The sequence below is a fragment of the Myodes glareolus genome, chromosome 14, assembly GCF_982192425.1.
Source record: "Myodes glareolus chromosome 14, mMyoGla1.1, whole genome shotgun sequence".
NCBI classification, from domain to species: Eukaryota; Metazoa; Chordata; class Mammalia; order Rodentia; family Cricetidae; genus Myodes; species Myodes glareolus.
In genome coordinates this window covers 21,461,420-21,483,276 of record NC_142039.1, presented here as the reverse complement: position 1 = coordinate 21,483,276, position 21,857 = coordinate 21,461,420, and the positions used below count along the sequence as shown (strand labels likewise).

Sequence of the window (21,857 nt, the reverse complement as noted above, 5' to 3'; positions counted from 1 at the left end):
AAATTGGGGCTGAAGCGCTTGCCTAGCATACACCAAATTCCAGGTTCAATCCCTAGTACCACATTAAATCAGACATGGTAAGACACGCCTGTAATCCTATCACTAGGAAAGTGGAGGCCAGAGGACTAGAAGGTTATCTTTGCCTACACAGTGAGTTTGAGGCCATCTTGGAATATACGAAACCTTGTCATGATGGTGGGTGGAGATGATGGTAATAAGTAGACAAATAGGAAACCTGGTTGTAATGATGATGATTACATGAAATGTTACCATAATAATAAATAATTAGCTGTTTAAAATGTGTAGCTTAGAAAGCTAAGCTCCTTACCCCCACAAATCCCATCCTTTCTCCCAAATACCCAGCACTAACTTCAGTATCTATTTTACCAGTTTTTTTTTAATAGAATTATCATATACACTGTTCTATAGCTTGCTCCCACCTCCTGGCCATAACTACATCATGGGCATTTCATGTACTTTTATTTTAGTTCAACTATTAGAATACTGGTGTTGAACATGAACCAGATTTTAAACATGGCTGGACCATGTATTATGACCTGGCCATGAAGCACTGATTAATCTGTACCTGGACATGTGAGTTTTGTTAAAGCACAGAGGAGCAATGACAGTAAGTAATACTACCCCAGGTTCATAGTTTGGAACCAAGCTGAACAGAATGAGTAAATCATAGTTCAGTGCTAAATGTTCCTCACCACCACCACTACCATTAAGCGATTCAAAGCCAAATAACTAAGGCACAATGTCTTTCTGCTTTTTTTATTGTTTTCATCATTTTATTTGGCTATTAAATACAAAGAAATTAACATCTGTCTTGTAAATTTAAGTTACTGTCAAAGAGCCTTATAAAATAGGCTTTTAATTGCCCCTTCTGCTTTCTTCTGGCCTCTCTAAAGGCATGGACTATCTTTCTCCCACAAGTACACATCTGTCTCCCAGTACATATGCTTTAAATACTGCCATTGCTCAGTTTTAAAAAATTAAAAGAAGATAGCTCTTCTTGCTGGGCTGTGGTGGTGCACACCTTTAATCCCAGCATTCTGACAACAGAGGTAGGTGGATCTCTGAGTTCAAGTCTACCAAGGGAGTTCCAGGACAGTCAGGGCTACACAGAGAAACACTATCTTTAAAAAAAAAAAAAAAAGAGGAGGAGAATGATTTTACTTTAATTATATGTGTGAGGGAGGTGGGTGGGATTTGCCTGCTGAGACCAGAAGAGGATGTCAGATCCCTCAAGAGCTGAAGTTACAGGCTCTTGTGAACAACCACATGTGGGTGCTTGGAACTGAACTTCTGTGCTGGAAGAGCGGCCAGTGCTCTTAATCACTGATTCATTTGTATTATTTTTAATTGGGTGTAGGTGTAATGTGTATCCACATTTAGGTATGTGCACATTAGTGCAAGTGCCTGCAGAGGTCAGAGGTGTGGGATTTCCTGGAACTGGAATTACAGGTGGTTGTGAGTCACCTGGGAACCCAACGCTGATCCCTACAAGAGCAATAAATGTTCTAGTTGCTGAGCTCTCCAACTCTGGTATTGTCTTATTGTCTCAGTAGGGGGCACGTGGTGAGGTTTATAGTCTTAAACAATATTAAATCAGTCATTTCACTAGACTTTGTGAAATGCTGGATGTTTTTAACGTGACTATCTCTTTAGTATTTATTAACTAAAACCCTTCAAGGAAAATATACTTTTCTTTTGTTATTTTGAAATATAAGTCAAACAGGAAAGCACATATAAATGTTGGCTGAATTCCTCCTGTGTTGTCTTTAGAGAAAGGAGTTGGTAGAGCTGATCCAGAAATACACTTAGTGATGATACTTGGATTTAGTTTATCTCTTCCTATGCCCCCTCAGCCTGTTTCCTTCTCTTTTTCTTTCCTCTTTTATTATTTTCATTTTCAAATTATACTGTCCTGTCTAATGGTAATTCTTTCATGTTGTTTGTTAGATTCAATACAATCTCATCAGTGTTGAATAGCTTTTATGTATTTCCTATGTGTTATTGCCCATTTCCACAGACCTCAAATTAGCCATTCTTCCAAAGAACATTGATTCCATTAGTGGGGTAGGAATACAGCTCGGATAGTAGAGGTGCCCATTGCTACTAGAATGTCATAACTTTTAGGCCTTTGTAAGGGACAGAACTAGATTATAGGTATATTTGTAAATAAAAGAAAATCAGGCAAGGATGATGGCTCAGTGGGTAGACTGCTTGCTATATAGATATCAGGGCCCCAGCACCCTTATAAAGACCTGGGCATGGTGACACAGAACTATAACTATAACTAGGTCTAGGAAAGTAGAGATAGGAGGATCTCTGGAGCTTGTTAACCACTCAGTTCAGCCAGTTTCTGGGCCCCAGGTTCACAAACTCCTCACAAGAAAAGTCAAGAAGCAATTATGGAAGAAACTTAACTTCAACCGCTGCTTCCACAGACCCACACGAGTGAGCACACCTGAACACACCTATAGATTTTCATACACTGCACACACCTACAGACTTTCATACAGCACACACACACACACGATAATAAGCTTATCCTTTTTAATATTATTGTTACTTCTCTTAATTTCTTCTGTGTTCTTTTTACCTCAGCCATCTTGAGTGCCAACCAAGTGGCACCTGTTCTGTCCTATGAGAGCCCTACAGAGTGCTCTGCCATGACGGTGTCACTGCTGCCCCTGATAACACTACCAGATGAAGTTAAGGGTTAAGTTTTTTTCTAATTTTTAAAATATAAGCAACTTTAACTCACAAATAAAAACATTATATAGCTAGACTAAGGAAGGCATTCAAACACTTGCAGTGGCTGGTGAGATGGCTCAGTGGAGAAAGGCGCTTGGCACCTTGAGCATAATGAGCTGAGTTCTCTCCCAGGAGCCTCCAAGGTGGAGAGAGAGATCCACCTCCCAAAAGTTATCTTCTGACCTCTGTCTGTGCACCATGACATATTCATACCTACCAATGCACACATAAATACATTTTAAAGTTGAAAAATAAGAAGATTCAGATTTTCTTTATTTTATTTTATTTTATTTTGGTTTGGGAGGGTAAGATTTTACCACTGTTGGAATTTTATTTTTATTTTTTACAATATTGTACTTGTATTTGATGAACTATGGATACGCTGCAGTCACACTTACTCCCTGCCCTCATTATTCTCTCTCATCCCCTTCTTCCCACTCTTGCCCCCCGTGATAGTTTGAATAAGAACGACCCACATGGGCTTATATTTGGAGGAAGTAAAACTAGTTGAAAAGATTAGAAGAACTGGGAAGTGTGGCCTCGTTGGAGTGGGTGTGGCCTTGTTAGAGGTAGTGTGTCCCTGGGGTTTACCCAATCTTTCTCTCTACCTGCTTCCTCAGAATCAGATGTAGCTCTTGGCTACTGCTTCATTACCATATATGCCACCATGCTCCCACCATAATGATAATGGGGACTAACCCTCTGAACTGTAAACATGACCCAAATTAGATGCTTTTCTTTTATGACTTGCCTTGGTCATACCTTCTCTTTACAGCAATAGAACACTGGTTAAAATACATACCTAGTCCCTGCTCGTCCCCCTCCTATCCTCATGTCTCTCCTTCCTTTTTTCTATTCTTCCTTTTTTAGGGGGTGCAGGAGGGGGATTTGGGTGGTAGGCAGACCCCAGGCAGGCAGTCACACTGCTGTGTGTTGAACCACATTGTATCCAGAAAACAGTGTTCCATATGCCTCTCTGCCATTCAGTTCCTATAGTCCTGTCCCTCTTCTGCAATGTCCCATCTGAGGTCAAACACAAAGCATTCATTATTCTTAGCACTTTAGCCAGTTATAAATCTTGCTATGCCATTGCCCAATGCTAAAAGAGTCTTTTCTGACCAAGACTAAAATACTAATCTGAGTATAAACATGGGTGTTTAAAAGACAGTTTAACTATGTGTCCATTTGCTAAAACATCCGTAGTGGTAGTCTCTAGTGTTGAGTCTTCCCAGGAGTCATGGCGGGACTGCCCCAGGAGTGTGGACTATGTGATTCCCATTGGTTTACCTTGGTGGTCACCCAAGTGGTCTCTCAGTCCCAAGTGAGGCACTTTCCAGGGCAAATATGTAGTCCTCCAATGGAGCAGGCCTCAAATCCAATTAGGAAGCAGTTGGTTACCCTCAGAGGATGCTGTGTTATTGTACCCATGGGCATATCTTGCCAGATAGTAAGTGATGTAGTATGGAGGGCTGTGATCATTAATGACCCTATTCCACCACCAGCCTGCATAGCTCTCCCTGCACTGTGACACTCGTCAGCAGGAATCTTCATAGCTTGGTCTCTCTGTGTCCTGTATCCAGAGCACATGTCTTCAGCAGCAGGGTCTTTCTTGTATAGTTTCACTGGGCATCCAGGAACACTAGCAACAGCCTGTATTGCTTTAGGGGCTTCTGAAGTTGCCTGGCCAACAGCTAATAGGGATTTGCCCCCACACAGTATTTTTTAACGTTCTGCTATGGATGTGTGAACAAAATACCAGCCTCCTAAAGTCTCCTGATATTTATCATCATAATTGACGTGCTTGGAGATTGGTTCAGTTCTGTTTGTTTTCCATTCAAAGGCAGTTTTTAAAAGTTAATTTTCTGTGCCAGGTATAATGGTATCCACCTGTAGTCCCTGCACTTGGGTAGCTGAGGCAAGTGGATCCTTTTGAGTTCAAGGCTAACCTAGTATACATAGCAAGTTTCAGCTAGAGCTACAGTGAGACCCGTCTTAAAAAAACAAGTTGATTTTTTTGAATCTAGAGATCGTTTACCTGACTCCAAAGTAAAAAAATATATGACAAAATATATTCAGGGTTTTTTTTTTCCCTTCTTTCCTTTCCTTTTACGTAGTTACTTAGAGCTTACCATTTCATTTTCATTAGCACCACTATCGCTGTGCTGGATCTTTTTTGTGTGAAGATGTTCGGTATTCATCACTTATCTGAATGTTAGTGCCCTTCCAGGGTATTTTACAGATTGGAACATTTGACAATAGGAGTATAATCATTTGGGCCTCTCCCTTGGAAACAAGATTCTATAATGGTGATGTTTTTCTCTAATTACTTCATGCAATTTGTTTCATTTTTCAAATAGGTCATGCCTGCATTAAAAGATAAAATGTTTGCTACTTGATGTGTACTTGGGCTATGACAAGATAAAATGCCCGTTTTATGAGACGATGTAAATATTCAAGAGGCAAACCACAAGCTTGAGGAATTAAATCCATTTATCGTTGTCTTATAATTATACAAATGTTAAAATTTGAGCTGTGGGGATCAAGAAGAATAAGGAATCATGATTGATTTGAAGAATCAACATAAAACTGATTCTCCTAATTGTCTTTGGGTATTTGATCAATGTGAAATATGGAAATGACTGTCTCACTGTTTGGCATTTTAAGTACTAATACTCAAAAACAGAATTCTTCCCAAGTTTGAAATATTTACTTAAATACCTAAGTTAGGAAAATGGAAAGCTTGATTTATTTATTTTCCATTTCCACACAACAAATAATCTTGGGATTTAACCATTTAAAGCAACAGCCGTACTTCCTGGCTTCTTAAGGGTTTAAACAGTTCCTTCTCAGGCCTTTAAAGCTGCTGACAAAGACGGCATCATCTGAAGTCCTCAGTGTCTCAAGCTCACACAGAGCATGTGCTCCTTTCTCAGGCAGCTTCTTCACATGCAGACACAGCTTCTGACTTTCCCCAGTGAGTGGTCCCAAAAGGAGCAAGGGACGGTGTGGATTACTTGTGGCCAGCCTAGGAGATCACCTGTAGTGACTTTCATATTATTTAAGTCTGCTCGTGTGTGAACAATAGACTGACTACAAGTTTAGGCCAGGTATGCCTGGGGCTTTCCATAAAAGTAAAAAGGCAAAGGTAGAAAAATTAGTTACACATGTTCATGTCACAGATCAACTGTGCAGTTTCACAGCAGTATTGCTGTAAAATTTCAGTAATATTTTCTCATTTGTTGTAAGAAGAGATTCATTTAGCAAATGTGAGAATGTGTTTCTTATGGGTGATAGTGTGTCTAAAATCTAAAATTAAATACTTAGAAAGAAGTAAATGAATTGTGATATAAGGAACATGATTTCCTCAAAGTGATTTTTCTCCATTGAATAATTTCTGTGTTCAGAAGGTCACATAAAATCCATAGGCATGATCACAGTGCTTTTCCCTGTGGTGTCATGTCACCATTTAAAAGTGGCCATTCACTGTTCAGGTAAATAAGTAAGCCATTGTGAGGGAACTTTTGAACTGTGAGAGCACTTCAGTGGCCAGTTATTTGGACTTCTAATTTAGATTACTGGTTTCATAGTGTTTGCACACAATAGCTGAATAATGAGGATCATTAAACCCCCTGTGCAGAACATATCCAAATTGTGTTTGCCTCTAACCTCGGAGGCTCTGAGGGGCCAGGAGGCAGTACCTGGCTCTTTATTGACTTGTCAAACTGTGAGTTTGCATTACAGCTTGTGACCCATTCTGTTTGTTTCACCAATTTTGTGGTGGGGAAACAGGTAAAGAAATCCCTCTGACAGTCCCTCCTTCTGCACATTTGTATGAATAACACCAGTGTTTATAGCAGTTAGGGTACTGTGACTAAATCCTCCAAAAGATGTAACGTTAGCAGCAGAGCCACCGTGGGGCACAGCTGTGGTCAGTATTGCTTTCTCTGAGACGTTGGACCTCAACAGGAAACTCCAGAAGGTTACTTACTGTGCAGTTCAATAGGAGGGAAAAGGCAGCCGGAATCCAGCATTACTCTACAATGAAATTGATTGAGTGTTTATACTTCAGCAAATCTGGGCTGAGGATGTGTATTACGTTGCACCACTACATGATTCTTCATATTGCTAAAACTAGATAATGGAAAATTTTTCCTTAAGAAAAAGAATTGCTTTTAAAATTGTATATTCAACTACCCTAAGTCACTTAGAACCTATAATCAAATAACTCAAACTCTCTCAGAAACTGTCTTTTGAACTATAAGAGTTGAGGAAGTAGGTCACTGTAGTAATTAATGGTACCTCAACCCCTTGGAAGTAGGGTAGTTTCTCTCTCTCTCTCTCTCTCTCTCTCTCTCTCTCTCTCTCTCTCACACACACACACACACACACACACACACACACACACACACACACATACCAACATATATATCTTTACATCCCACCCCTTGAAGATTTAGCATATGAACACATACATCTTCTGGGACCAACAGCATTCAAACTATAGCAGTATCTAAAGAACTCATTTATTAATTTATTATTCTAGTTGCACAAACAAATAGCATGTTAGCAAAGACTCACTTTCTTATTTAGGCTATTGATCTCCATTAACCATTAGAGAGTCATCTGTATTGTGAAACCCTTTGGCTTAGCTTGGGGCTTTATGTCCTAATGTTTATGACTAAACTGTGACCAATATTTCACTAGAACATGTTGGCTAAGCCATCATTTTGTTTAAAAGTTCCAAGAAACACTTTAAATTATATATTTTTACTTTTTCATTATCTTTATTACAAGATTTATCTGTTAATTATAGATAAACCAAGGGGAAGTACCTTGCAATTCCAGCTTATAGAGGCAGTTTCTGGATAGTGTGTGTGTGTGTGTGTGTGTGTGTTCTTTTGAACTTTTTTGTAACTACACACATAAATATTCATGCTTACATTTTTCTTCTTAGAAAACTTGAATTTTATTATAGTGGTATTTTGAGACAGGGTCTTGCTGTGTAGCCCTGACTGTCCTGGAACTCACTATGTAGACCAGGATGGCCCTGAACTCACAGAGATCTGCCTGCCTCTCCCTTCTTAGTGCTGGGGCTACTACACCTGACTAAATAACACACTGTACACTGAGACCAGCTTGGTCTACAAGCCTGTTCCACAATAGCCAGGCCTACACAAAGAAACCCTATCCTGTAAAACCAGGGAAGGGGAGAGGAAAAAAGAAAGGAAGGAAAGGAAGGAAGAAAGACAGAGAGAGACAGACAAACAGACAGAAAAAGAAAGAAGGAAGGAAAGAAAGAAAGAAAAACTCCTCCATCCTCGGGGAAGTTCTCAAGATATGAACAGAAAGCAACCAGATTCCTTTTTTTTCTCCACTTTTTATTTAAAAGTTTTATTTTTCATTTTACATACCAATCACAGTTTCCCTCCCTCCGTTTTCCTTCTCCCTCCCATCTTCCTTCCATTCCATCCTACTCCCCATCCTCTCCTCAGAGAGGGTAAGGCTTCCCATGGGGAATCAACAAAGTCTGGCATATCAAGTTGAGTCAGGACCAAGCCCCTCCTGTGACCCTGTATCGAGGCTGACCAAGGTATCCCTCCATAGGGAATGGGCTCCAAAAAACCAGTTAATGCACTGCCAGTGACCCCACAAACTGCCCAAGACACAGTGTCATCCACATTCAGAGGGCTTAGTTTGGTTCCATTCAGGCTCCCCAGCTGTCAGTCCAGAGTTCATGAGTTCCCACTAGCTCGAGTCAGCTGTCTCTCTGTTTCCCAATCATGATCTTGACCCCCTTTGCTTATATAATCCCCTCCTCACTCTCTTCAACTGGACTCTAGGAGCTCGGCCCAGTGCTTAGCTGTGAATCTCTGCATCTGCTTCCATCAGTTACTGGATGAAGGTTCTATGGTGATAATTAGGATAGTCATCAATCTACAAGGGAAGGCCAGTTCAGGCACCCTCGCCACTATTGCTTGGCATCTTAGCTTGGGTATTCTTGTAGATTCTTGGGAATTTCTCTAGTACCAGGTTTCTCACTAACCCCATAATGGCTCCCTCTCCCAAGATACCTCTTTCCTTGTTCTCCCTCTTTGTCCCTCCCACAACTGTACCATCCCTTTCCCTCATGTTCTCCTCCCCTCCCTCACACTGGCAATATACTCAGGAGATCTTGTCTATTTTCCCTTCCCAAGGGGATCCATGCATCCTCTTAGGGTCTTCCTTGTTAGCTAGCTTCTCTGGAACAGACAGATTCTTACCAAAATATCACATGAATGCCGTCTAGTCCAGTTGCTAATAATGTTCCTCTTTCAGACTTCTTGAGCTGGGCCTTTGTAGTCCACACTATATTCCAGCTAATAGTAAGCTATTTTAATATAATATTATAATAATTATATTAAATTATTATATTATTATAATTATTATAAATATTATAATAATATATTGAATATTATTATATAATATATTAAAATAGCTTACTATGTGCTGCTTAGAGCATTCAGCCACTCTTGATTCAGTCTTCCAAAGTCTTCCACAGTCCTCAAAAAAGTCACCTGGTGTCTTAGGGTTTTTATTGCTGTGAAGAGACAGCATGACCACAGCAACTCTTACATTTAATTGGGGTGGCTTGCTTACATTTCAGAGGTTTAGTCCATTACATAATAAACAAATTTAACAGTCTTGAAATGTCCTTGGCAGGAAATGTGGGAAGCAAAGCAGCATGCAGGCAGGCATGCTACTGGAGTTGAGAGTCCTTACATCTTTATCCAAAGGCAGCAGGAAGTAAACTGTCTCACTGGGCGTGGCTTGAATATACATGAGCCCTCAAAGCCTGCCTCTGCAGTGACACACTTCCTCCCTCAAGGCCACACCTCCCATTAGTGCCACTCCCTTTGGAGTTCATTGTTCTTCAAACACCACACATGGTGACGGCAGTGTGAGGCAGCAGGCCAGTCTCTACCAACTTCTGTATTAGTTACTTTGTTTTTGCTCTGATCAGATTCTATGACCAAGTCAGTTTATGGAAGAGCTTGGTTGGGCTTACAGATCCAGAGGGATGGGGCTCCACTGTGGTAGGGAGGCATGGTCACAGTGGCAGGCATGGCTCGAGCAGGAAGATGAGTGATCACACCTCTAGCTATGAGCATGAAGTAGGCAGAGCAAACTGGAAGCAGAATGAGACTATATAATCTCAAAACCTGCTTTTCTCTGGGCATCACATAACCCTAAATAATTTAGGGGGATGTTTTAAGTAAAGTAAACCTATACCATCTAAATCTCCCCAAACTGCCTCCAACTGGAGACTAAGTATTCACATAGCCCAGCCTTATGGAGAACATTCTCGTTCAAATTCTCATTCAAAGTACAAAAAAAGTAAAATATAAAAAACACCTGCAGGTTTGGGGGCAGAATAGCTTCTGGGGAAGAAGGGATTCTTCTGAAGCTAACAAGACTTCCCAGTCAATGACAGCTTTCAAGAAGCTACTCAGAGCCGGGAGGTGGTGGCGCACACCGTTAATCCTAGCACTCGGGAGGCAGAAGCAGACAGATCTCTGTGTGTTTGAGGCCAGCCTGGTCTACAAGAACTAGTTCCAGGACAGGCACCAAAGCTACAGAGAAACCTTGTCTCGGGGAAAAAAATAAGAAGAAGAAGAAGCTACTCAGACGCACCACACCATTTCCCATTTCATCAGCCACAGAAGTCATGTTGACACCTGTGAAGTCAACAAAGGGGAGTATAAATCCAGCTACAGACAAACACAATCTGTGCATTACACATCTGTGAAAACACATGTACATTGATGTGTAGAGTATCTCTACATATCTGATCACCGAGGGGCAATTGGAGAAAATGAAAAGTTAGCCTACATTGCAAGAATAATTGATGATGGGCTGTGAATTCTAAGTTCATTAACTGTTTCTGGATGCCTAAAAGCAGATTTTGCAAAGCTGGGGATATAGCAGCTCAGCTCTTAGGGTGGTTACCATTCATGCACGAGACACTGGAAAATAAATAAATATGGATGACAGTATGGCTCAGCAGGTAAGGGTGCCTGCTACACAAACCTGATAACCTGTGTTTGACCCCTGGAACTCACATGGTGGAAGGAGAGAGCCATCTCCAAGCAAGCTGTCCTCTGACCACCACATACCCTAAATGTGTTGTTTTGTTTGTTTGTTTGGCGGGAGGGTATGTTTTAAGTAAAGTAAGCCTATTTTGCTTCCAGACAAAGGATTTTTGTAGTAATTGTTTGAATATGTGATATATTTCAACTTTTACTTTTCTCTCTTGACAGTGTCATCAGCAAGGTGGTGCCAGCCCCCGAGGCTAAGCCAACTCCTTCTCTGAACAGACCTAAAACCCCACCTCCAGCCCCAGTCCCTGTTCCTGTGCGTGTGAGCCCTACTCCTCTGCCACCACCACTCCTCGCCCAGGCTACAGTGTGCCCAGCCCTGATGCCATCCCCAGCCCCTGCCCTCTCCGGAGCCGGGAGTGCCAAAGCCCCAGTGCGGAGCGTGGTGACAGAGACAGTCAGCACTTACGTGGTGCGTATGTTTCTACAGCATTTAAGTAAACACTAATTCTGTGATGCTGACTCTCACAGGAAGTACTTCTTCCTGTGAGAATGGAGAAGCATTTCCATTGCCTTTTCAAGTAGTTGACTCAAAACTTACTTTACAAAGTTCACACTCACCCACATAAATGATGTCAAATTGCTTTTATGTTGATTTGAAACATGGCTGTATACCTAAATATAAAAAAATCAGTATATACTCTGCTATTTAAATTCCACAGTGAATTCTTACTCGAGTGAGTAAATTAGTGACTGGAGTATAATTTATGTAATAGACATAGATCTGATGGTGTTATAAGAGGTCGCTTATTTGTTCCCAGCTGCTCAGACCCGAAATAATCACACAGAAACCATATTATATGCAATACTGTTTGGCCAATAGCTTAAACGTATTTCTGGCTAACTCATATCTTAAATTAACCTATCTCCATTAATCTGTGTATCAGCATGAGGCTGTGGATTACTGGGTAAAGTTCCGTTGTCTATCTCCGGCAAGGCTACATGGCTTCTGACTCTGCCTTCTTTCTTCCAGCATTCAGTTTAGTTTTCCCCACCTACCTCTATTCTGCCCTGCTCAGACCTAAGACAGTTTATTAACCAGTCATATTCACAGCATACAGAGGGGAATGTCACACCATTATGGGCCAGCTATGTTTCTTAATTGTAGCACTAGTTAGTTATTGTACTTTACTTGGTGAGATCCAGAATATGTTAGAACTTACATTTTAAATAGAAATGAACCATTAGACCATATTACTTTCTGAGATTCAAGTGTATTTTTTTATTATTAGACCTACCATATATGGGCTAGAGATATAGCTCAGTGGTAGAAAGCTTGCCTAGCATGTACAGGGGCCTGAGTTTAACTCCTAATATTGAAAATAAATAAATAAGTAACAAATAAATAAATGCATTCCATCATATCAAATGACTCTGCGTTGTCCTAGGACTACACTTAGATGTTTTCCCCATAGTTAATATAATCAGATCTTATTCTAACCCCTAATGAAGTATTTATAAAGATATACTCTCAAAGCATAGTGAATAGACACACACAAGCACACAACAAAGTGTTTTGTAAATGGAGACATTGATGCTTTTGAATGACAAGCTCTTTACTGTTGTGTTAGCCTGACCTTGTAAAGAGATGAATGACTAGCCAGTGGCAGCACAGGACTGGTGCTATTTGTTAAGAGATATCTAACCGTGTGTTACGTAGGGGAGTTTGGAAAGAAACAAATCATTAAATATGTGAGACAATATAAGGACACAAAGCAGTATTTAAAAAAAAAAAAACCAAAATCCTGAATGCATTCAGAGAGTACATAAGCAGGAAAAATTAGTAATTGGCAATAATGAATTATTATATTTATCTATTATATATAATAAAAATAATAAATAAAAAAATAAACTGGAATTCAAGACAGACGATGTGAGACAAAAACCTGTGAGGAATAAATTGGTCCATTGAAGGATCAATCGAGGGGTCTAATTGAGGCGTCACCCCCAGGTGAGTTGGTCAGGAAAGAGTCTATACTTAATCTCTTCATCCTCCATTTGTTTATCTGTAATTAAGGGATTTGTATTAGACGCATTAATCTCTGTAGTCTTGTCTGGCTCTGAAGATTGTGGCTCTCCAGTAGACATTTGAACTGACTCCACAGAGGTGACACCAACTGGGACAGTGCCCAAAACGTCTCCTAATCTAAATAGATGCTTATGAGGACACAGAGAGATTCTGTCACTAGCTCCTGTTCCCCCATTTCTAACCTATCCAAAGATGATTTACAATGATTAAATAAAGTCATGTTTGAAAGAATTCTGTACCCTAGAAAGTATTGGGTGTAACTATGGTGCTATAGCGGATTTTCTTTTTTTTATGTGACTCAGAGTTACAACCTGCTAATGTCAAGAAAGGTCAGCCAGCAGCAAGACTGGCCATGCATGATTGCTTCACTCACAGACACTCAGTGCCTGGTGGCTACTGGTTCTTTCCCCATGGTGCAGTTTCCCTCAAGTGAGGGCCAGCAGTCAGAGGCAGCTTCCTCCACATTCCTGTAGAAAGGGTTCAGGTCATTGTAGTTTGCCTTTGTAGGGATTTTCAAAAATAGTAGGCCTTAGAGTAAGCCCATGCATACAGAGGGGTATATCCACTTTTGATAACCCTCACAAGGAAACCACTTTCACCCACACATTTAGTCAGTGTTGTGCTTAACGGTATAGGAGGAGGCCACCTTGCAAAATACACAGTGAGATCATATGTTGTCTTGCTATGAGGACATTTACAAGGGAGCTTGACTCAGCTCTTTTATAGTATCCATGCAGAATTGGTTTCAGTAATACGACATCTGAGAAAGTCATAAAGTTAGGGACACTTACTATTGAGAACAAAGTCAGAACTCTAGAACATGCAGTATTTGGAGCATAATAATAATTAAGTATGTAGTTCTTTGGCTCCGTGAGCCTCTTATTTCATTTGCCCTTTAGTTGATTGTACTTTTCTAAAATGTCATAAAGGGAATGGAAAGTTACTTAGTAACAGCTCTTTTATATCCTTGATCTTATCACCTAGTTCAGGAGAAGGGTTTGGCTAATAAGTAATGAGGGAATACATGCATGTTTGACTGTATGTGCTAATTCCATACTATGAACGTGGCTGAAAAAATATTTAAAACTGAGCACTTTCAAAAATATCAGTTGTTACTGGCAGAAAGACTCATAAAGAGTTCACGAGATTATAGGAATTTCTTAGATGAGTCAAATGTAGGTTGTGTTATATGGTTTTTAAAGCTGATTCTACAATGCTTTGTTTTTAAAAACTTTACAGCGCAGTTTAGATTACACATTAGAAATATGTCACTATATCCAGCCGTGGCAGCACGTACCAGAAATCCCACCACTCAGGAGGCTGAGGTAGAAATTGGAGTTCAAGGCCAGCCTGGACTATATAATGACTGCCAAGCCAGCCTGAGCTTGTGAGACTTGCCTCAAAAAGAAGGAAAGAGGGAGGAAGTGGGGAGTGTGTGCAAAAGGGAGGGGAGTAGGGAGAAAGTGTGAGAGGGCCTGAGGAAAGAGAGACAGTGTGTGAGAGAGAGGGAGTAAAAGGGAGGGGAAAGAAAGCATGTTGGGATGGAGGGAGACAGTGAGTGGGAGAGGGAGGAAGGGGAGAAGCCATTGTTGAAGAGCCCGCCATCCTCCAGAGCAGACTCCTGCAGTGCTGATCTACCGCATTTCCAGCTCGTAGACTGCTGTGTTTATAGTATACAGCGGCATTCTTATCTGGCCTCTTCTGGTTCTTTTTCCGCACACCATCTGTTTTTGCTCCTCCACGTTAACATCAGATCCGCGATGAGTGGGGCAATCAGATCTGGATCTGTCCGGGGTGCAACAAGCCTGATGACGGGAGTCCTATGATCGGCTGTGACGGCTGTGACGACTGGTACCACTGGTGAGTGCCCCCGAGGACCCCAGGTGCTCAGACAGCGCAACACAGATCATGCCTGAGCAGGAATCCAAGCCAGCTAGTGTCTTTAGACCAGTTCAGCTACTCTCCTGAGGACAGTCAAATGGAGCCTGCACGGTGAAATAACTGCCAAGTTAATGTGCTGTTACAGAGCCTAGAGTGTGAATGTTTTGCTTCACTTATAAACAACCCCTTTCCTACTGAAATAAGTAAGCACATAGGCATTGGGTGAGAACTGCAGCACTTGACTGCTGTGCTTGAGAGCAGACTCAAAGGCGGCTTGTTTGTTTCTGAAGTCTCAGCTGTTCCCATCTGAAGATGTTCAGCCAAAATGTGTTCAGCCTTATTTCATTCTGAAAGTACCCGTTTGGCCATGATGTTTGCTATCTATACGCTAACAACAGAGCCAGGTATGATGGAGTGCTGGTAGTCTCAGTGCTGAATGCTGAGACCAAGCAAAGACCCTTGATTACATGGTGAGTCTGAGGTCAGCCCGGGTTACCTGAGATTCTGTCTCATCCCTTGCCCCTTTTCCCAAATTAAAACATAAAAGTAAAGCCGTTGCAGTATACTGTTCCTGACTGGAAGGATAAATAAGCTTGTGATCTCCCCACAGGGCCTATACAGAGGCATTGTATAATAAGATAACCCAAATACTCAACATTAGTGCTCTGTAAATTAGATCTTTAGGCTGATTTCTGGTACATGCATCATTTTTTACATTTATTTTTATTGTGGGACTGGAGCATGATATATTGGTATGTACATCATTTTACCATATTCATGTGAAGGTTAGAAAACAACTTTTTTTTTTTTTTTTTTTTTTTTTGGAGACAGGGTTTTGCTGTAACTTTGGAACCTGTCCTGGAACTCTCTTTGTAGACCAGGCTGGCCTTGAACTCACTGAGATCTGTCTACCTTTGCCTCCCAAGTGCTCGGATTAAAGGCGTGCGCCTCCACCATCTGGCCAGAAAACAACTTTAAAAAGCCAGTTCTCCGCTTTCAAGCCCACCGCATGGCTTGGAAAACCACGTTGTCAGGCAATAGTCGTCAGGCATAGTAGCCAGTGCTGAGCCATATCACCATTCCTTTAAAAAAAAATCAATTTAAAGCATTGAAAAAGGGGTGATCAATTTAACTCAGTTGGTAGAGCGTTTGCTTAGCATTTTGGAGGGGTTGGATTCCATCCCCAGGAGTACAAGGGCAGCATTGACCGTACCAGGAAGAGCTTTGCCTTTGGAAACATGGCAGTGACTGAAGAGATGGCTCATTGGTTAAGAGCTCCATCTGCTTCTGCTGGGTGACTCACTATGGTCTGCAATTCCTTTCACAGGGGATCAGACACCGTCTTCCGGCCTCTGCCAGCACCAAGCACACAAATGATACACAGGGAAAATACTCAAACATAACACAAAAATAAAACCTTTATAAAGTTCTGTGGGGATTGTGGGGGAGAGCATGGTTTAGCTTGCTGACCTTGCCTCAGAGAAAGAAAATCCTGAGCACAGAGCAGTGGTGGCATGTGTCTTTAATCCCAGCGCTCCGGAGGCCAGCCCGGTCTAGAGTTAGTTTCCAGGGCAGCCAGCGCTACGCAGAGAAACCTGTTGCAAAAAAACAAAAAAGAAAGAAAATTGTAAGAAATTTACCTGAACTTCTTTTGATGTCTAGGCCCTGTGTGGGATTAATGGCGGCTCCTCCGGAAGAGATGCAGTGGTTCTGCTCCAAGTGTGCCAAGATAAAGAAGGACAAGAAGCACAAGAAGAGGAAGCACCGTGCTCACTGACGTCAGCATGGGCAGAACTGCTGCCCCGCATCGGGTCCAGGCTGGGCCGGTTCTGCCATTCTGTCTTCCCCAGGCCCTGTGGACAGTGCATCCTGGTGGAGCAAGGACAAGAATATACCACCGTTCTGGATGCTCCCTTCTGAAGCACATGGACCTGAGCTCCCAGGGTGTGTGACTGAAGGAAAACTCCAGTAGAGGCGTGGCCTGAGGGCTCGCACCTCCATCTGCCTATTACCAGTGACAAGTATTAATAAAGACACCACACATCTTCCCTCCGGATTCCCTTTCTTCTCTCCAGAACTTTTTATTACGTTGTTAGATGAGAAGGTAATGTACAAATGCCTTGATTGTAACTGAAGGATGCATCATTAGCTATAGTTCCCAAGCCCTCTCCCTCACAGAGATAATCATAAGGAAAGAACACCCCAGTCAGAGGACTGGTAAATATTTTTGTGATGAGAATATATGAAATTCCCCCACCTTACCCCACTTTTATTACTAACATGTAAAATGTTCAGGCTTTTGTGAGATACCTTATATTTTTTAAGAAAAAGGTTTCTATCATGTCCTGTTCACCTCCGTGCAAATTATTTTCCTTTAGCCTATTTTATAACTTGGTTGTGTTCGAATCCTACTCTTCTGTAACCTGCTGGAGCCTCTTCTTCCACTGCGTGTACATTCATCAACTTGTATAAAACTCTTGATACTAAGAAAATGTCCCCTTACTGTATATAATAAATATTTATGAAGTAGTTATTTTTAAAATTTTTTTATCGTGTTTAATTCTGGTTTTCTCTGGAATCCACTGTGATTTCAGCCATGTCTGTAATTGCTGCTGTGCACAGGCAAAGAGGATAGAGAGAAAGACCCAGCCCTCCCTCCCCAAATGCAGTGCCCACAACATGGTAGGGAAAGGACCCTCGTGGTCGGAGGGAACAAGGCAATTGAAATCTAGAGTTGATGCTTTGAAATTGTTTTGTTTGTTATATATTTTCTGTAAATTTTTCTCACTTTTACTAAAAGGACATGTAGTTTCCACAAAGTAAAAAAAAAGAAAAAAATTACTGTAGCATTTTGTGTTTATATTGTTTTATTTCTACAGATTTGTTCATAGATATTGTGCTTTAAGGTTGAAATGAAGTATATTATGAATTTTTTTAAGAAAACTCATCAAATTTCAGGGTATCACAAAACTTTATTATATTACTATACTGCCCACTATTTATTATATGTTATAGATATCTGAAACATAAACCAAATATTTTATTTTTAATGTAAAAAAAACATCAAATTTAACTTTATTAGCATATTTTAGTGACTTTGGAATAACTGTGGACTTTTACTTGATTTTGAACTAATCCCAGTTTGGGCTTGTGTGAAGGCTATCTTGAATGTTAGAATGTGGGATTTGAACCTAATATAAATATATGAATAGAAATGTGATTTTTTTTTTTACTGCCACCTCAATGGATGTTAGCATTATAATTAGTCCTATTTTAAAACATACAATGTGGTTTCAGAAATGTGGTTCTCTGCCTTGATGTTCAATTGCAGAACAGTGGGAATGGAGTTGACCTGAGGAGAGTGCTGAAATTACTGCTCTCTTTGTTCTAGAAGCCAGAAGTTTTCTTCCCCTGCCTTCCCAAAAAAGTATATGTTGAGATATGTGTGTCTTTTTTGTTTGTTTGTTTTATTTAGTAGAGATCATCCTAAATACTTTATACAATATTTTCACATGCACAAATATACCCACTAGTGCTTTTTGGAGAGGGGTGAAGGGTGGGGGAAGTGCAAAATAAAGATTATTGGCTGTTTCGTAGTTTGCTTTTCCATTTTCTTTATTTAGGAATTAGTTCCCTGAGGCATGGTCAGTGGATCTGAAGTTGCCACGTCTAAATGAGCAGGCTACACTCCTAAAGTAAGAAAGGAGGTGCCTATATAGAACTTTTCCCCTTCCTCCTGTCTGAGAGTCTCCAGTCCACGAGACATTTAAGGAATTTCAATCAATTTGTTGTCCCTTGCTATTTCATGGTTGCTTTCCTAAATCCAGTTCATGATTTTATAAATGGTCTTTGCAATAATAAAACCAAAGAATCATTTTCAGGGGGCTGGATGGCTCAGGGATTAGTAATGGAATACAGAGCCTTTCACCTCTAGGTCAGTGAGTCGAATCCAGTCTAGGTCACTAGAAACCAAAAGTTGTCCCCATCTTAGGACTGTTCAGTGGCCTGTGCAAAATGAACGGTGGTTGCAGTCTCCATTGCACGGCTGTCTGACACCGGCCGGAGGAAGTTTAAGAAACTGCAAAGAAGAAGTGTGGATTAGAAAATAGAACATCGATGTTACAAAGAAAAGTTAGGGAGTTGGTCAGAATCATTCTCCAGAGGGAATATGTCAAAAAAAAAAAAAGGCAAATTTTATAGACACCACAGATAGAAAAAAAAGAACGGAGACTGCTTTCCTTAATGGTGGCAGGGAAAATAAGGCTGGCTTCGTAGAGGAGGGTGACAGTCAGGGTAGGGAACTACAGCAGTCCTAGAAAAAGAGGAAGGTGGGCATAGAGCTGGGGAGATGTCTCGGTGAGTAAGTGCTTGCTGGACAAGCATGAGGGCCTGAATTGTCCCCAACACACAGAAAAGCTGGGCACAAGAATGTTCACCTGCAACCCAGCTCTGGGGCAGAAAGATACATTTCTGGGACTTGATGGCCAGCCTGTCTAGCCAAAATGGCAAACTCCCGGTTCAGTAGAAGACCTTACCTCAAAAACGGAGTGCTGGAGAGATGCATCAGCAGTTAAGTGCTCTCTCTGCTCTATTAGAGGATCAAAGTTCAGATCTAGCACCCCTTCAGGATGCTCAGATAGATGCCTGGAACTCCAGCTCCGGGGCTACCTTCTGTCCTCCATGGGCATCAGCACACAGATTTGCACATGTGTATACACATAAGTACTTTTTGGTTTGTCTGTTGGCTTTTTATTGTTTAGGTTTTGGTTTTTCTTTTTTCTTTTTCTTTTGCTTTTCTTTTTTTTTTTTTTTTGAGAAAGGGTTTTCTCTTTGTAACCTTGGCTGGCCTAGAACTCACTCTGTAGATAAGGCTGGCCTCAAACTCACAGAGATCCTCCTGCCTCTGCCTCCCACGTGCCAGGATTAAAGTCATCTACTTCTGTGCCTGGTTTTGTCTCTTAACAACAACAATAAACAGGATGGAGAGCAATAGAGAAAGATACTGCTGGCTTCCACAAGTGCACACCCTGGCAAGTGTGTCTGCACACACGTGAACTACACATGCAGTAAAAGTGGGGGTTAGCTCTGTAAAGTAAAGGGACTCAGCTGCAGGAAATGCGGGTTGTAACAGAATTTGAAGCAAAAGAATGAAGTCTTTCTCATTAGGAAGGTTGGAAGTTTCCAACTGTACGGAAAGCAGCAACCTGCGATCCCTTTATCCCACACTGTCATCTGAACAGCATCCGTACTTTCTAACAAGGAGAAGGTAGACAAAGTACTTGCCCTACCAGTGTTTTTGTAGGAGACGGTATCCAGGAAACAGATACACAGGAAACCGAGCTGCTCGTATGGTGCGATAATCCACCGGCGGCGACTAGGGTAGCTGGCAAAGCACCTTCTCTGTGGCCAACAAGGTATTTGTCTTCGTAAGGCGTCTGCCACTAAATACAGAGAGGATCTTTATCCTCTGGCTGATGTGTGACTCCAAACCTGGAGAAGTTCAGGGGCTATCGGAGCATTCTTACCATGGGGCTTTTACAGAGATAAAAATAAGTGCATTACTCAACACTGTCACCCAGACCACCTCTGTTCTCCCCTTAATACAATGATTAAACAAAAACCCACCAATCAAATTAAAGTATAAAAATGAACACTGAGGTAGGGAATCCTTGCCACGGAGAACACTAACCAAGGAAGTTCACTGAGGGCACAGTTCTCAATACAAATACTTTTATAGCCAGTCTCTTCCCACCATTGCTGTTCTCTCAAAGTTTAAAAGTAGATTAATTAATTACCTGGACTGAAGAATGAAGGAATGTCTTATTTGTACAGCAATACCAGTCATTTCTGTTAGAAACTGTTTGAGAAGCTTGCATTCATCTCTGTAATGTCTAGAGACCATTGCTCCATATGTTCAGGCCAGTAAAGGGCACTGAAACTAGAACATTCCAGCAGCTGGACAGCTTATCCTTCATTTCAGTGCAACATTTTTGGCCTGGGAAAATAGGTCAGTGGGTAAGAACTCTTCCTGTGAAATTCAGAGGACCCGAGTTCAAATCTTCAGAACTCTGTAAAAGTCTTGCATGGCTGTGCATACCTGTAACCCCAGTGAGGGGCATGGACAGAGGCAGGGAGATCCCCAGAAGTCACTGAATGGCCAGAGTAGTCAAAAAAGCAAGCCACATCAATGTCCTGGGTCCTTTACACTGGTGTGCAGGCATGCACACACACACCAAAAGGAAAAAGAAAGAAAAAGAAATCAATCATTTTTGCTGAGAATGTGGGTGTTGGAGAGCATGTGCTTGACATGTGCAAAGCCCTGGATTCAAAACCCGGCACCCAAATAAATAAAGAGCACATATATGAGTTATTAGAATAACTGCTGTTGCCGGAGAGACGGCTCAGGGGGTAGAGCTCCCGACCGCCTGAGGACCCGAGTTGGATTCCCAACCCAGCGGCGCAAGTAGTTCCGTTACCGTCTGTCAGCGCCCACCAGCGGCCTGCAGAACGACCCACACACAGTCTTCCACCGTCCACTGTAGATCTGCGTAGAGTAGTAGGCAAAAAACAAACAAAAAAAAAAACCAAAAAACTTAGAGTAACTGTTGTTGACTGGTGACATGACTCGCTTGCCACTAAGTCTGAGCACCTGAGTTTGATCCCCAGGACCCATGTGATTAAAGGAGAGATCTGAGTCCTGCATGCTGTCCCCTGGCTTCCACAATAGGGTCCTGGCACACTGCTCCACTCTGAACACATTAAATAAGTATATGAATCAAGGGAGAGGGGAGCAGTGACTGCTAGCTAGTTTTCCATCTCTACTCGACAAATGAGGTTTTCAGTGTTTACAGAGCAGGACCTGACTCATTCGTCCATTGTACATTTGAGGGCAGCTTTCACAGAAGGCGAGACGCTGTACAGCCAAGTATATCTCCCAGGTGTGGCTGGCTTCTGTTGCTCCTCCATCTGCACTCTCCTCTGATTTTGCACTGCTTCCCTCAATGTTTTGTGAGAAAAAAAGGTTATGTCAGGGACTGGAAAACTGA

At 41.5% G+C, this 21,857-nt stretch overlaps 1 protein-coding gene and 1 long non-coding RNA gene across 3 annotated transcripts in view; one reads left to right on the top strand and one right to left on the bottom strand.

Moving 5' to 3' along the window:
• Positions 1-18,407, top strand: part of Taf3 (TATA-box binding protein associated factor 3) — a 146,089-nt gene extending 127,682 nt beyond the window's left edge. For both annotated transcript variants that reach the window (XM_048460909.3, XM_085699140.2), the window contains 3 exons: positions 11,064-11,313; positions 14,684-14,790; positions 16,474-18,407. In XM_048460909.3, the coding sequence (XP_048316866.1) occupies positions 11,064-11,313; positions 14,684-14,790; positions 16,474-16,588 (472 nt within the window). In that variant the 3' untranslated portion in view covers positions 16,589-18,407. The remainder of the gene's footprint in view (positions 1-11,063; positions 11,314-14,683; positions 14,791-16,473) is intronic.
• LOC146891941 (uncharacterized) lies at positions 11,472-16,555 on the bottom strand. Its single transcript, XR_015005045.2, has 2 exons — positions 16,452-16,555; positions 11,472-14,915 (listed from the first exon to the last, which is right to left on the bottom strand). It is a non-coding gene; the product is annotated as an uncharacterized LOC146891941 (long non-coding RNA).
• Positions 18,408-21,857: the final 3,450 nt, after the last annotated feature.